General features: G+C 35.0%; 1 protein-coding gene across 1 annotated transcript; it reads right to left on the bottom strand.

Annotated features, from left to right (window-relative positions):
- Positions 1-993: 993 nt before the first annotated feature.
- Positions 994-14815, bottom strand: LOC131540802 (uncharacterized). Its single transcript, XM_058776062.1, has 3 exons — positions 14806-14815; positions 14598-14674; positions 994-3264 (listed from the first exon to the last, which is right to left on the bottom strand). The coding sequence occupies exons 1-3, from the start codon at positions 14813-14815 to the stop codon at positions 2653-2655; spliced, it is 699 nt and encodes a 232-aa protein (XP_058632045.1). The 3' UTR covers positions 994-2652.
- Positions 14816-17916: the final 3101 nt, after the last annotated feature.

Genomic DNA, 17916 nt, shown 5'->3' with positions numbered 1-17916 from the left:
CGAACTGAACTTGACCAGCCATCTCATGTGCTCTCAGAGATGCTCCAAAGCACAGCAAATCAAGCAGCCCTTTAGAGGACACAGCAAACAAAGCATTCAGTGTCCATGGCAGCAGCACCTTCAGATAATAAGTTAAACCAGATAACCTTGGAGATAATGCAGATGCTCCAGCAGATAGAAACTCTCCCTGCTACCAGAAGAAATGCAAGAAACTTCAAAGCTTTTACTGGGTAAAATAAATATAAATGTAAAATTAAGTGAATATATGATATAAAGGCAAATATATACACGTGATGTGTATATATAATGTGATCCTTCAGAAATTATTCTAATATGCTGATTTGCTGCTCAAGAAATATTCATTTCTGGATTTTTTATTTTATTTATTTATTTTTATTTTCCTGGATTCTTTGTAATTGCATTTATTTGATATATAAAGGCTAAATGAACAATCACAACCTCTTTTGGCTTGATCACATTCACATTAAATGCATCTTATTTTTATACATGATGCAAATCATCAGTTATCAATGAATTTTTCAGATATTTTGCTTTCTAGGAGCAGAGCTTAGTAGTAATCTGAGCCATTAATTAAAAATAATGAGAAGAAAACTTACGGTTAAAAAAAAAAAAGGAGGGCAATGAGTACAAACAGCTACAGACTAGCTGACAGAATCTGGAAGATAAACATATCTGCCGGTTTGAACGTGGATACTGTAAAGGTGTGAAAATTATGATATGGCAAGACTGGTAGCTGTCTGGCTATAGAGTGCTGCAGTGTAGATGTATTTTTGTAAGCATGCTACAAAACATGCTGTAAGTTCACATCACTCTTGTTCCCTCAATTAACCCAATAGTTACAAATGCACGATCCAGCATGATCTCATGAATATTTATAGGTATTGGTTCATAAAGTATAGTTTCAGCAAACATAAATCCAAAAAAACAAACAAACAAAAAAACTGTTTATTTAGAATATATGGACACCAAACATGTACAATATCAGTACACAATATAATTTTCATTGTTTAAATTTATTGTAATTATATAAAATGAGATTAATGAAGAATGCAATCACATTAATAAATGTACAAATGTGTTACAGAGCCGACAAAACATCAGGCTTGCGGATCCATTTGCAAAGCTTTAACATGGTCAGCACAGGCAAGGGTTGGACAAATGGCAAACAGGTATATAGAGGGCAAGACAGAAGAGTACTCAAGTAAACAGGCGTGATCTTCGATCGGCAAACAATATCTTGACAAGAGGGGTAACACGATGATAATCCAGGCATGGTACAAACATAGTCCAAACGACAAGACAAGAGAGCAATCCAAGGCAGGCTAAAAACTACAGGGCAGGCGGAGATTACACTGAAACGAGATACACAGGCTAGGATAAAGACACGACTGACTCAGGCAATACACAGGATAAACTAGACTAAAACTCAGACAATAAACTGGATCCGTAAAGTGCTATCACTTGGGAGAGTGATAAACGCAGAAGGATTTAAGTTTAAGAAGGATCTGAGTGGGTGTAATATAGTGTGTGTGTGTGTGTGTGTGTGTGTGTGTGATTGGTTACAGCTGTGTGTAATCAGTGCAATGGATGATGGGAAATGTAGTCCAGGGTGATGTTTAACAGTCTGTGTGGTGTGAGAGTCAATATAATGGGAGAGTGACCTCTGGTGGCAATCGGACAGAAGGCCATGGACCGGATTCATGACAAAATGTACTTGTTTTGGCATTATGTTTCAATTTTGTTCTGTGTGATTCTAATAACTCATGGGAATATGTAACGATTTTACAAGAAATTTGGTTTTAATTTGTACAGTGTGAATGAGATCGTATTAGCCAGCAATTCACTAAAATATGAAATACTTATGATTTGTCATGAGATTCTAAATTCTCTTCAAACACACACAAACCAAAATTGTGTGAAATGTGTGTTAAAGGTGTAAAAGTGTCCACCGGTGTATATACAATCCAAAGAAAGTGATAATCCAAAACAGGTGAGATTCTGGAATGGAAAGTCCTTAAAAAAAACTCCTCAATCCAGCTGGTGCAGTCCTTTGGTCACTGACCCCTATTATTTTGCATGCTGCCTCCTTTATGCTGTCCCACTTCCTATTTCCTGTCATGTGATCAGTCACATGACAGGCAGACCCCGACTCATTTAAAGACATACACACATTAAAATGGTTAAGAGGAATACAATGGCTAAGACAACATGAAAACCTATTAAAACTCAAATATACATAAAATCATTATAATATACTGAGCAGGTTAAAACATGTGTCCTGTGTGACAGTGTCACATAGTCCCCCCCCTTTGCCTATGGCTCCCGGGGAAGAGACTAGTCCCTTAAAGGTACTGTCAGCCATTGTCCATGTAGTGGGTATCCTCTAAAATGTGTGTCTTAAAATGTCTTTGTAATAAGTTAGATAAAACTAGGCCCTCCCACACAGGCACTAGTCTTAGGCACTAGTTCTAAGGGAACACTAGAGAGGGTTGGACTCCGATACCAGCCTGGGTGTCCTTGAGTAGGTGGCACCACTCTTCCCAGGAATATGTTGCACCCAGCCTTGCTGGTACGCCAGCCCCCTTGGCGTTTTCTCCTATTCGGCTTGCGGGTCTCTTTGGTGGATGATGTTTATGCTGATGAACGGGGATGAGGTGGATGATGAGGTGGTTTCTTGGTAGGGTTGATGACAGCACACTCCTTGGCCTCCACCCCACACGACTTGCAGTCCTGGATGAACGCCCAGACATTGCTGCGGATTGAGGACCACCAGGCAACTTCCAGGATCTGCAGGAGGGTCTTTAGACGCCCATGGTGTTTCTCTGCTGTCCTCTGGTGGAAGTGCTGTACCGTCTGGCGGACCAGGGTCTTAGGGACGACTAGCTGGATCTTGTAGGTGTCGTCCCCCTTCTGGATCTGCCGGTACAACAAGCCCTGGTGTTCCCGCACTTCGATCCTGTTGGTCGGTGTAGCGGAGGGAGAGATGGAAAGTCCCTGAAGAGTGCCGTCATCACCCTGTGCGCTGCTGACTTGCTCTCTGGAGAAGGGGAGGATGGAGAAGATGTGGTCGAAGTCTGGCCCTGTTGGAGTGGTGGCGCAGAATTCTCCATCAGTTGCTCTGTTGGTTGTACGTGAAGTGGTAGATGTGCTGGGATGGTTGGCAGGAGGAAAGCCAGGGGTTGACGTGGGAGGCACCGGGCTGCTCGTCGCAGTGGGAGGAGAGATGGCGACTTCTGGATCCTTCTGGAGCAGATGTATTAAAAGAAGCAGCATTAACTTGATTTGTCGTCATCTTAAAATACTTCTCTCAACACAGCTTTTAAAATCTTTGAATGTTCCCCGTACGGGCCACCATATGTTATGATCGGCCTTATCGGCCGAGTTACATAGATTTAAAATGGGGTCAGATTAAACTGTGTGAGGTAAAATAAGTGTTTTAAAAGGATGAGATAACAACAAAAGTAGAAGGAATAAATATTGTATTTACAGAATTCACAAAGAACTTAAAATAACACAATACAACTAGAAATCCTAGGCTGTTAAAAGCACAGAGTCTTTCAATTCCATACCGTTAAAACAGTCCTTAAGAAATGGATCAGCCTTATCGGCCGAGTTACAAAGGTATGTTCACTAGGTATGCTTACATGCACTAATTTCTGTTACTCTAAATCAGTGTAAAACAATTTCTGAAAGTTCTGCATTCAAGCATTTACATGTTTATTTTTTTATTTTATGCCCCCCACCCACTTGGTCAGATTATTTCAGGTCTACAGCACCTCTTTCAGTCTACTCAAAGTTCGGATCGATTGAGATTTCTATACGATATATGAGCCATCCGATTATTAACGTATTATTTGGATGCATGCAAACTTAGAACAATTAGAGAAATGGACAGGGTGTAATTTTATCCACCAATAAGCCATAAGAGTATCCAGTTTTGTTTCCAAGTAGAATAAAAACATTTTTTCCTTGTACTGTAACAACACACACTGATGAATCGTTCCCATTAAGAACAGGACCATGTGTCTCTTTAGTAAATGTATTTCTCGGGATCTTGAATGTGATGCTATACCATAACATTATTTGATACGTGTGAGTAATGCAGTAAAGCAGGATAAGGCTGGTGTGAGCAGGGAACAAAACGTGTGAGGCATGCTCGCAAAATTTAGCTTTTATATTCTTGACAGATTTTTAATAGAGCTTTTGATCACAAGGAGGACGCAGAGGGATCTAAAGCTCAAGCCTGGCGGGCCACAGATCGGACACACATGATTAATGCATCCCAGGGCCAGATGAGATCTTTATTCAAGTGAATTTGCAGCCTGTTGAGCACCTTTTAGGGGTCTGCTGCCTTTGTTCCTAAACTAGAAAGGCAGGATAAACTGGAACGCAATCATACATAAGACATGACTGTTTCATCCCGGCACGCTTAAGTACTAATACACACATATAATCAGTGTCCTTCGCAAGGGCTAAAGGTTAATCTCTGCATCATTCATTACTCGCCAGCGGTAACCATTATGCATTATGCTACAAAGGTAAGCAACGTTTTAAGATTAAGCTACATGTCATCTTTGAAAAGCAGGACACAACAGCCTTCAAAATGTCCCACACCATGATCAAAACTCATCGCAGAAGCACCGTTTCACACAAAGACAATAACACATCAGTAATGGGCCTGGTTTTTACTCTGGGATGCTGAAAAACAGACTAAATCATGTTTCTTTTGATGGATCAATTGCATTTTGCTGCTTATTTTTTCGTGTTTTCTACTGTGAGATGTATTATTTGATAAGCTATTATCTGACATAAAATCAACCTAGCATGAAAACTACCTATTTTAAAGACATGATATATCTGTATTTTTATTTTTTCTAATCCAATCTCATGTATGTTGTGACACACAACAATGTCATCATTTTAACAATTTATTGAACTGAATTGATTTGAACTGTGGTAAACCTGTTTTTAATTATTAACTAATGTGGATGACCAAACTGTTTATATTTTCACTATATCACACAATTTGTGTTGTTAAAACATGATTTTTCACAAAACTACGTACTTTAAAATTCCTTAAAAATTGCCAGTGAAAAGTAACAATTTCTATATAATTGTCAACCTTTTCTACAGCATAGCATAATAAAATCTGATTTTTAAAATTTAATTTATTTGCTTATTTATTTATTATATATATATATATATATATATATATATATATATATATATATATATTATTATTATTTTTTTTACATAAGTAATACCCAATCCATTTTTTTTCTTTTATCTGCTAATGAATAATAACAAATTAAATTGGCAATAAATGTGCAAGCCTCTGCCAGTTGTACGACAATCTTATTACCCATTCAGGTGTATTTATCATTATTAATATTATTTAATTTGTAAGTTTATTTAATGTTTATTGCTGTAAAATGGTAATTCATACAAAATAATGTTTAAAACCAATGTAAAATTAAACAGCTCATATATTCATATACATACAAAAAAAAAAGAGTTAAATATATCATTGGGAGAGTACCATTTCAAAAAGCACTACCATTTAGTTACTAATTTGCATATTATAAATACAAATCTCCTAATAAATTATATCAAACTAAATTTGCAATACATTTTGATACCATAAATAAATTTGCAATAAATTTGCAGTAAACCTTATTAATCATTCTGGTGTTACATATATACATACATACATAAAATCAATAAACCAATGGTAAATTAGATTATTTTCCTGTTTTGTTTCATTGTCATTGAATGTGCCATAAATACATTCATACACACCTTTCCTCCTGCTTTAAGCCTGTCCTTGCAGTTTTCTACATCTCTGGCTCAGGAGGATTGCCTGGCCAGTATAAATCTCCACATCATTCCCATAGAGAGAAAAACAGGAGCAGTTCCTTTGATGGATCCAACAGATTCAGCCATCGATACAAACCAACAGACCGACAGCTCTAAGAATCAGGATTATGTATCTGTATAGAGCTGTAAGTCATGACGGAGAGTGAGAGAGACACTTCCCACACATGCTGACTGCAGTAAAGCCCTTGATAAATCTTCCGTTTTCATGATGCTTCTCCTTTCAGCTTTCATCCAAGTGCGTTTAGGCCCCGTTGCTGTCGTGGGGCCTTGCGACGACACTGGGTGACAGTCACTGGCACTACAATGCCATTGTTCTCTGTGTAAAGAGAAGTGAAACCCACAGCCGGGCTTAAGAGTCTGTGCACTGCTGGGTTCTGTTCAAATGCCACCATCTGTGCCTCCAATTAAAACCATTCACACAACAGAAAAGTTCCAAGGATACGTTCAATACAATCTCTCTGTTAGCAGAGCCAGATTAGGACAACAGAATGGTTATCCCTCTCTCTTCTGCCTCCTCTGGGTTAGAGCTTGAACTGTATCTCATTTGATTTTCTAAGTGTCTTTTCTTTTTTTCTTTAGATGATTTTAGATTTTTTTTGTTTTGTTTTGTTTTGTTTAGATTTTTTTTCACCACACATCACTACTCATATTTAGTCTTTGGCGTTCATTCTACAATCAATCAATCAATCAACCAATCAATCAACCAATAAAAAGTTACACTTTATTTTGATGGTCCATTTAACACATTCTGTAATGTTGCACCTACATTACATATCAACTAACTCACATTATAGTGTTAGTAGAGTATTAGTAGGGTGGTAGGGTTAGGATTAGAATAAGTTGACATGTACTTGCAAAGTTACTTATAGTCAGTAGAATGTCTGTTGGGAGACCAACACAATAAAGAGCTAGCAGATATTAATCAGGTAGTGTTTTAATGAGAGTTAGTTGACATGTAGGTGCAAAGTTACTTAATGTCAACAGAATGTTCAAAAGGGACCATCAAAATAAAGTTTTACCAAAAAAAAAGTTGTGAATAAAAGAAAGAATATTCAAGTAAATTTTCTACTTCAAAAAAATCACGTTTAATTCAATGTGTTACTTGATGTTTCTTTATAATTATTTGTAAAATTTACTAGCAATTTTTGAATTCATAAAAACGTTGTAAGCAAACCCTGGTAAATTTAGTAAATTTAGTAAATTAGTTTTTACAATGACAATAAATCACAATAAAACAGGCAAAAACGTATCACACATAACACCTACCAACACCCTAGCAACCACCCAGAAGGGTTGCCATGTCCACTTAATAAAAAGCTTTAATTGTCTTTGGGCTTATTGTTTAGAGGTGAGCCAATCCAGTTTGGGTAGATAATCAATAGGCAGGTGCAGATCAAATTTGTATTTATTTATTTTTATGTATTATATATATATATATATATATATATATATATATATATATATATATATATATATATATATATATATTTATTCATTTGTTTGTTTACTTTTTGTATGTGGCTTATTTCCAAGGTAATTCATTTAGATTGAAGTTTATTATGCTTGTTCTTATTTGATTTTTATTATAGAACTATTTGGCAACATGGAGTCAAGACATATGTGGCTTCTTTCCAAGATAATTAGTTTAGATTTAAGTGCATTATGCTTGTCCTTACTTGCCTTTTTTACAGCAATATTTGGCAAAACAGAGTCAAGACATATCTTCTTCCCTGTGCAAAAAATAAAAAAAATATATACACATACATCATTCATTGTTAATTAAGAATAACTGTTGGGAACTTATTGTAAAGTGTTACCATATATATGAATGTGTGGTTGAAAGGTTGAAAGTGTGTTTTTTTTTTTTTTTGGAAAAGTGCATATGTGTCATTTACTTACTTACAACATGTCATACAGAAAACTAATCAATAAGTATGAAGGAGCTGCATATGTGCTTTATAGCACCCCATGGGAACCCAGGATTATAACAGGGAACCAAACATATCTAAATTAAACAAAACAATGGAGAATAAAAATAGTGAAATAGTCTTCAGATGCCATGCTTGTTACATATAGTTAGTGCACATATGAATGGCTCTCTGCTGTTGGTGCTATAATAACCTGACATTATTTTTATTGTGAACTTATTATTTAGCAGAAGTTATTACTCCATCGCCTGTGTGACATCAACAGTTCTGTATTGAACTAATGTGTTTCCAGTGATGGATGTGCAACAAAGTTACCACAATTTCACGAAACAATCCTGACTAATTTTTTCCAATGATGCATTGTGCTATGGTTGTTAAGCAGTGAGGAAACACACTCCAGAACAACCTAGAAACCACATATAGAAACATGCTGGAAAATCATTCAGATCACCATAGGAGCCTTATAGTGGCAGCCTCCAAACAAGAGACTCTGCTCCATAATAGCTAGTTTTGCACTCACAAATCTAGTCATTTTCCGAGACTGATGTTATCTGTCTAGCAGCAGTCTGACTCTGCATTAACAGGGTTTGTTTGTTTGTTGGACTGACTCGTATTGTGTGTCTTTGCAGTAGAGTGCTGTTCATTGTTTCCACTTGGCTTACTTGGCTTGATTACACCTGCTCTCATGACAGTGATCTTCAACCCAGCTGAATTCATTTGTAAACACTTTAATGGTGGGTTAAAGCCATTTTATTGGCCCTCTTTTCTTTACTTAATTGGATGGCATTTTAGCTGAAAACAAAAGAGATGTGCTGAATGCTAAACATGGATATTTATGTGTAAACTCACAAAGCTAGAAAAAAATAGCAATACTTAATCTAAAAGAAATAAAGAAGTAAATAGCACCAGGACAGTGTTAGTGCACTCTCTGTTGTTTATGTGTTAAAAAGTCATTACTACTGAACAACAACAAAAAAACATTGCAAATCAAATAATGTTTGTTTAATACATTAAACTCTAATGTGATTCATACAGTTGGAGAACTAGATGTGTCTTCTCTTTTCTTAATAATATTAGTGGCATTTTCAATCTTCCATAGAAAGCATTTGGACACAACAGAAACTCTTTATTTCTTGTCAGTTTAATGGATTATTCTGATTTTCTGTAGTTCATTGTGTTTCTGAACTCACTGAAAACATACAAATCATTACAGCAGCTAAATACTACATGAAATATGGTATTGAAATAATGCTTTCCCTAACACATTTAGTTTTGACATTTAATTAGACTGAGAATTGAGACCCAATGGCCCAAAAGCTTTTTAGTAAGAGTTGGATTTCCTTAAACATATAGTGTCAAGGGTTTTTCCATGCATCTGAAGTTGATTTTTTTCCCCATGAATTCCATGTTGAATGAACTAAAGCAAAGGCACCAATTTTCTTTTTACGACAAAAATATTAACCGAGAGCAGTGAACCAAAAGAAAATATGGCATTTTATCCGACTATGTTATATTAAAATGTACATAGAAAATAAATAAATAAAATGTTCTACCTACATAATTAAATAAATCAATACTATTTATGGATGGATGGATGGATGGATTGATTATTTATTTCACCATTCTTGTGATACGGCATGCATGGTGGGACAATCACAGCTCATCTAGGTCAGCTTACATGCCAAACTGAAGTACACTGGACAAAAACCTGTTGAGAATCTGTTATATGTATCATGCATGTTTGTTTGACTTGACAATGTTACATTAGAAAAAGTTGAATATTTATGCACATACCTGGGATGGGCTGTTGTTTTATATATTGTAAAGTTGAATGATGATGAATGTGTATTTTCTTAAATATCAGTGCAGTATTTTCACAACGCTTCACTTCTAAAGATAAAGTTAAACAACTGGAAGACTGAAGTGAAGATGCTATTCTAAGAGCATGTGTGAGATTGTAGATATTTTTATCCCAGTGTAAATTCCACTTAATTGCAGTTATAAATATAGGAAAAAGCATCACATGCCACTCAACTGCACTGGAGCAGTTAAATGCTGCTTTGTAACAAACTAAAAGCAGAAATGTCCCATTCATGACATGCTGGGTTACAGAGTTGATTTTTCAGCACATCTCTTGCTTCCAATACATGTTTTAATATGGTTCTTCATTTATCAGATGCAATCAAAGTCTGTGGCACAGTCAAAGTGTGTGTAATATTATGCATATGTCCATTAAAGTTAAATATGCATTGTCAAAGTGGGAAGATTGACTTCCTAGCAGCCAAGATATGAATGTTGACTTTAATAAATGTAAAAAAGGAAACATAAAAGGATGGAATAAGTGAGGCAGTGACATAACAAAAGGCCAATTTGTTTTATAAATGACAACCATATAAACTGTCATGGCTATGTATAATGGTTCAAGGTTTTCTGCTCCTCTCAACGATAAAAGTTCATTTGTTATTTTATGGCAGTATAACTCAGCACAATGGAGCACTTCTCTGGACATGTGCCTTATACTTATGGAGCTGAGAGAGAACAGGCAGGAGTTGTTCATTTTTTTTTTTTTTTATCTCTTTCTCGAACTTTTACTCGAATACTATCCCAAACAGGAGCTCCCACACAAATGACAATAAATAAATCAATTTGGGAAAAGCTCTAGGCTGTTTGAGTTACAGCTGCTTTACCATACAATTTCCAAATATACACTACTACTCAAAAGTTGTGTGTCAGTATGATTTTTATTATTATAAGTTGATCAAAAGATTTCTGTTTCTAATAAATGCTGTTCTTTTAAACTTTCTATTCATCATAGAAACCTGAAATAGAATGGAATCACTGTTTTCACAAAAAAATATTCATCATTACAACTGTTTTCAACATTGATAACAATCCTTCAGAAATCATTCTAATATGCTGATTTGCTGCTCAATAAATATTTCTGATTAAGACTAAAGACTGGGATAATGATGCTGAAAATTCAGCCTTGATCACAGAAACAAATTGCATTTTACATTATATTCACATAAAATAGATATTCACATAGAAAACTTGAAATTATTTTACAATATTCCTGGTTTTGCTTTCAACATTTCAAAATGTATTAATGCATTATTGCAACCCATTCTCACACCCAACTCGTCACATATTGAAGCTTGGTCAGGACCACTTGGCGTCGCTTTTTGACGCTCAAGGTACCCCTTAGAGTCATTTTTCGACTTGCAGGGTCCTCCGTTGCTTTAAATAGGAAACCCTCAGCATCAATATGCCGACGCCATACTGGTTATTGTATCGTCATAATTAAATTATATATTGGGTAATAACATTGCCATTATTGCATATATGTTGGGGTGTGATTTTTCAATGTAAACAGCCACAACAGTTTTATTTATATTATTACATTATTTACACATTAATGAGCACATAACCCAACCCCTGCCCCTAAACCTACCATTTGTCAATAAAACACAAGATATAACATGCTATTGGCTCTTGTGTCTCGTGAACGATTGCGTTATGCTGTTCTGACAGGCTATTGGCTCTTCTGTGTCTCGTGACCAATTGCATCATACGGGACGGGAGTATCTTTTTGAATGAGATGTGAGCGCTTTAACGGAGCGGGATCATTTTCAGCGATTTAAACCTTATGTTTGCTCTCTTCTTATCATAAAGACTTCGTATGGTTTCAGAAGACTTGGAATGCAACACGACTTGTTTGTAATGCTTTTATACTGCTTGTGGTCAGTTTTTGCAATAAATACCGGCGACTGCACTTATATTTCCCTGTCACGTGTTTTATGTTGTTCAGAAGTGGGTAGGTTTAGGGTAGGGGTGGGTTAGGTGCTCCAGTAAAAGTATAAATGTATATAAAATTATTTATATTTTTTACAAATGCATGCAAACCATTAAACTAAGACAAACAACTGAAAACAGCGGGGGAGAACGTGTTGTCATTTTCCATAAGCGTCTTGACCTGACGCATAAAGCAAGCAATTGAAAGCAATGGAGATATGGCAAGCCGTTTTAACTTTTATTCATTCTCAGGATATGACTTCTTGATATCAACAATTCAATTTTCACTAGTTAAAATGTTAATTCTTGATATCAGGAATTAGATTTCCACTAGTAACAATGGTTATTTTTGATATCAGCAATTACATTTCCACTAGTAACAATGTTAATTCTTGATATCAACAATTACATTTTCACTAGTTAAAATGCTAATTGTTGATATCAAGAATTAAATTGTTGATATCAAGAATTAAATTGTTGATATCTGTAATTGTATTTTCACTAGTTAAATGTCACTATAGGCTGCCATTCAAAATCAGTTGTTGATATCAAGAATTAATTTCTTACTAGTAACAATTTAATTCTTGATATCAGAAATACAATTCTTACTAGTAAAAATGTCTATTCTTGATATCAACAATTAAATTATTGATATCAACAATTTAATTCTTGATATCAACAATTTAATTTCTGATATCAAGAATTAAATTGTTGATATCAAGAATTAAATTGTTGATATCAAGAATTACCCTCCCAATTGTTGATATCATAAATACATTTTCAGATATCAGAAATGAACATTGTCACTAGTGACAATTAAATTGTTGATATCAAGAATTAAATTGTTGATATCAAGAATAAACATTTTTACTAGTATGAATTGTATTTCTGATATGTGAAATTGGAATTTCAACTAGTAAGAAGTTAATTCTTGATATCAACAATTGATTTTGAATGGCAGCCTATGGTGAAAATTAACTAGTGAAAATACAATTGTTGATATCAAGAATTAAATTGTTGATATCTGTAATTTAATTCTTGATATCAAGAATTAACATTGTTACTAGTGGAAATGCAATTGCTGATATCAAAAATAGCCATTGTTACTAGTGGAAATCTAATTCCTGATATCAAGAATTAACATTTTAACTAGTAAGAACTGAATTGTTGATATCAAGAAGTCATATCATGAGAATGAATAAAAGTCAAAACGGCTTGCCATAATGGAGATCCTATTTTGTCATATACTGAGGCCTAGGGGCACTTTTGGCGTCTTCATAGTGAAGCGAAAGGCGTTTGACCATGCTTCAGTTTTTGACGCCTTGGGAGTGAGAATGGGTTGATTATTAAAATCAAAAGTTTCATCTGTTAATATTATTTAATGGGTCAATGCTAACATGAACAGTTGTATTTTTATTAACTAACATTGAAATAAAAAACTAAACAAACTTATGTTCAGTTCTTGCCTTTATTTAAGTTGAATTCATTAAAATAACTAAAATTACAGACATTGAGACAAATGTTTCTAAATAGCACCAAATTAGGGTTATTTGAATCATAGAATATTCAAATAGAAAACAGTTCTGTGAAATTGTAATAATATTTCATAATATTGCCATTTATACTATATTTTTGATCAAATAAATATATCCTTGGTGAGCAGAAGATATTATTATTATTACTATTATTATTATTATTATTAGTCACACTTCATTTTAAGGTCCAATTTTCACTATTAACAAACCATTAACTACAAATTGTGCCTCTGTAAACTCATAATTTGCCGCTTATTAATAGTTAGTAAGGTAGTTGTTAAATTTAGATATTGGGTAGGATTAGGGATGGAGAATATAATCATGCAGAATATGAGCTTTATAAGTACTAACTGTCACGTGTGTTTTGTTCCCCATGCCCATATTTGGTCCTTCCTGTTCCTGTCTTTATTAATAGTTCATTAGTCTCTGTCTGTGTTTGATTGTCTCCTCACCTGTTTCGGTTCTCCTCGTTTGATTCCCCTGTATTCTTAAGCCTTGGTTTTCCCCGTGTCTGATGTCCAGTATTGTTTGTCTTTCCCCCATGCTCCATGTTTCCCTGTGTGTGCTTCATTAAAAGAAGGTTTGATTGTGCTCCTCGACTCCTCGACTCCTGCGTTCTCCTTGCTCCAGCGTAGATGTGACACTAATAAACAACCAATCCCTTAAGAAAATGAACCATGGTTTTATTATAGTAAAATTGTAGTAAGCATGTTTCTTTGGCTTATTGACTACTATTTGTATAACCATAGTTTTACTACAAATACCATGGTTAAACTATGGTTAGTGTAGCAAAACCATGGTTAATCTATAGTAACCAGTTTTTTTTTTTTTTTTTTGTAGTAAAACAATGGTTAATTTTCGTTAGGGATATGTTAATAATAGGCCTGTTAATAAGCAACTTGTTAATAATGAGAATAGGTCCCTATAATAAAGTGTTATCTTTGTATTATTATATACAATAATTATTATTATAATATTACTCAAATACCCACATTTCTGAATGGCAGCATATCTCCATATAAAATGACAGAGATTGGGAAAATGTTTCTAAATAGCATCACATTAGGTTTATTTGACCGGTAACAACAGCAGAACCTTGTTTTTGGAGTTTGAGAATGAAGAGGGGCCTGAAGACCAGAAGAAGGTGCTTGATCTCAAAGTTCTGAAATTCCAGAAGTTTCCAGAAATTATGAAGCTTATCAGATGCAGCAGGATCCATTAGTACAGATCCACCGCAAACCATGAGCACATGTAGTCACACCAAGCACCCGATGCACTCATGATCTCCACCAACAAAGCAAAAGAAAGACCAGTTCCTTTATCAGTTCAAGAAACCTATAAAAATTCAGCGTGCCTTTCTGAATTCAGTGTGCCGGTGTTTTCTACACCTCTCATTAGCCGCGGAGCTGATGCTGTGCTCATTTGCATCTCCACAATAACATACCTCGAAATGAAGCTGGATTCCGCTAGTTGATTTCTGACAGCTGGAGGGTTTGCTTCTCTGTTGTGGCTTTCTTATTGCTGTTATTTTACTTTACTTTGAATATTTTGTATAATCAAATTAGTCGCCATCTGTGCTGTTGGCGCACGACTGAAGTGCTTGGGAAAGAAAGTCGCTACGTTTGACTGATCAACCGTTGCAAATCACCTACGTGTAACCATATACGTTTATTTTTCTGTGTTACCCTGGAAACACATTTGATAAATGAATCCCTCCTCTGTGAACACAAAGCCTTTGATCAACAAGCCACTGATTTCTCTCAATAGTCCTCAATATCAGTTCAAATTATTGCACATAACTTGAAAAATTTTTAAAAAATCTGCTTAGGTTCAGCTCCATTACAGGACATTACTTCTCCATTCAAGCTTTGTAATAAATATGATGAACCCAGTAATGGACTGTGTTGCTCTTTATGACAAATGGCTTTGGCCAGGTCTCTCTTTGTGATTTCTGGCTTCCCCAGGAACCACTTTCTGCAAAAAAGCGTCTGAATCATTGGCTGAGTGCAATCATTCAGAATCCAGACAGCTAATACGATGAAAAAGCCCTGATGTATGGTGTCCCGCATGAATGCCTGTAAAATACTACAAAAGCTTGCAGAAATATTTTTTTAGTAATAAAGACATTTTTATTGTTATCATTCTCCTGTTCTTTTATCGCCGGCGTAGTGTATTTTAACTTTGAGGCAGACAGTATTGTTAAGAAAAAACAACAACAAGCGAACATAAACTGTGCACTGTTAAGAATACAATAGGATAGGACAAAAAATAATTTAAAAGGACAATCTAGCAAAAATATGAACTGGGAAAGCTCGTAAATCTCTAAGGATATCTGCTGTGGTTTAAATGAGTTTTTCACAAACCATAGTTTATACACTGAAAAAAACAAACAAATAAAAAAAATTACGCCTTATGTGTGTGACCTGCATACATACATTAAAATACAAATCAAAAGTCAAAGAACAGCATGTTTTTTTTTTTTTTAAAGATATTAATATATATATATATATATATATACACACACACACTATATACTAAATATATTTATTCAAATGGGACACATTAAATTGATCAAAAATTGACAGGCATTTATAATAAAATAAAATAAAACAAGGAGCTTTGGTGAGCAGTAGAGATTTCTTTCAAGAATATTAAAACATCATGATAAGATAAGATAAGATAAGATAAGATAAGATAAGATAAGATAAGATAAGATAAGATAAGATAAGATAAAATAAAATAAAATAAAATAAATATTCACCATGTTGATGAAATTGATTAAATCAGGCACATTATGTTCTTTACAAGCAAATTATATAAAGGACATTTCTGTTTTATATAATCGCTGAAATATCAATAGTTCTAAAACTACAGTTTGACCTGCTTAACTATAATAGTTAAATATAATAATTATATAAAAAAATAAAATAAACTGTTTTCCCATCTAAAAACAGCCCTCAGATAAGGTTGGACTCTTATGCTGGTTCTTCTCAGTAGTAATTTTACCTCATCGGCAGAGTTCACCGGACTGTCTCAAAATCGGCATTATAGCACTGAAGTGTAAAAATCCCTGACCTGCATGGTTAGGCAATATTATTTATGTTAGCATATATATATATCATTCCATAACTGAAGAGTTTAAAATGCTGGCACAACCCCCTATAAGACATAAAGTGTACACAGAATACTCAGCATTTGAGTTGGACTTTACAACATATTCAAATGGCCATTGACTGACCTTAGGAACAAGGCATAATTTAATGTGGAAGAGCATAGGATGTTTTTTGGTGACTGAAATGAATAAACAACACAAAATAGTGGCCTGGCTTCCTCAAGACTTTGAAAGAGAATTTTCATGATGTTCAGCACCATGGACAGCGACAACCAAACATAAACACACACACACACACACACACACACACGGCTCATTCAGATTCAACATCTGCACAGCATAAAGAAGTGCAAAGATGTGCTACTGAGAACCAAAGATAAATATGTTAATGCTGATTTGAACTAAAAAAAATAATAATAATAAATTTAAAAAAAACTGTAGTGAAGTAATGAAAATGTAATGAGACTTATTGAGAATAATGAGGATGACAAAAAAAACTAAAAATAAAACATCCCAGCCCATTACGGCAATGAGAGTTTAGGGAGAAGTGTGCTTAATTGTCATGGAAACAATGCAATAAATCTTACTGATCCTAAAATGAATGCAAAATACACCCATGCTTTGTTGAGGAGGAAATGTTTGGCTCATATATGTGCTGAGAAAGCATTACACATGCCTCAGATTCATATTACACCCTTATCATTAGAACAGAAACACCCTCCAGCTGCAAAGTATAAATAACTGTGTAAGCAATAAATAAGCATGATGTTCTGGGGCCTGTGCTGTACCAGTCCAGAGGAAGAAAGGAAGGACAAATTGTTCATTTATTTGTGAAAATCAAGACAACAAGCATGGCAGACCTATGGCTCAGATGGAGAGGGGAGAGGCTGGACTCATTACACGTGCTAAACCTGTTTAAAGCATCTCTGTCTAGACCGACGCTTGCTGCCGTGTTGTTTGTCAAATTCAATTAGGAGAAATCAGAGGACTCCTTGGCACAGAGGTCAAGGCAATTTCGACAACAATGAATCTCATATATCCACTGGGGGAGTGAGGGAAAAAGCCCTATTAGTTGTTAAAAGTGTATCGTTCTCTTTACATACATGCTGAAACACCGACACTTGTTCGCTCTCCCTGTCTGCCACATGGCACTGCCTTTTCTGAGTCGTCAGCAAGTTCTTCCAGCACACAGACACTGCATGCAGTCAATGAAATATATGAGTCCTCCATCTCTTGGGCATCACATTGCATCAAGATATCACAGTCCACAGCTGTTGTGCAAAGCAATCGCAGTAGATTAGGACTGTTAAGAATTAACCATTCAAGTATTCTTCTTTACAGCACTCAATTTTAAACAAATCTGAACAAAGCATGCAAACACACACACACACACACACACACACACACACACACAGCTGGAGAACGGAGGGGGTCTCTTCAGGAGGTGGTTTCATAGGGCACACGTCTTTTTTGCTCAGTCGCTGTGAAGTGACATGCGTAAGCTCCAGGTGTCATATTCAGCACAGCTCTGCTATTTCATGTGACAAAGTGAAGTTTAACTGCATGAGTTTAGCTGATATGACATTTGGAGTCTATTATTTGATGCAATTGAAATTATACAGCCATTTTAAACACTGAAATACACACACAC

The sequence above is a fragment of the Onychostoma macrolepis genome, chromosome 05, assembly GCF_012432095.1.
Source record: "Onychostoma macrolepis isolate SWU-2019 chromosome 05, ASM1243209v1, whole genome shotgun sequence".
Taxonomy (NCBI): Eukaryota; Metazoa; Chordata; class Actinopteri; order Cypriniformes; family Cyprinidae; genus Onychostoma; species Onychostoma macrolepis.
This window is presented reverse-complemented; position numbering and strand designations above follow the sequence as displayed.

Excerpts from the sequence above, each read along its gene's own strand:
- LOC131540802 (XM_058776062.1), bottom strand. Across the intron at positions 3,265-14,597 it reads GAATCCAGCTTCATTTCGAG|AAGGATCCAGAAGTCGCCAT; the intron begins GTATGTTATTGT and ends CATCTGCTCCAG.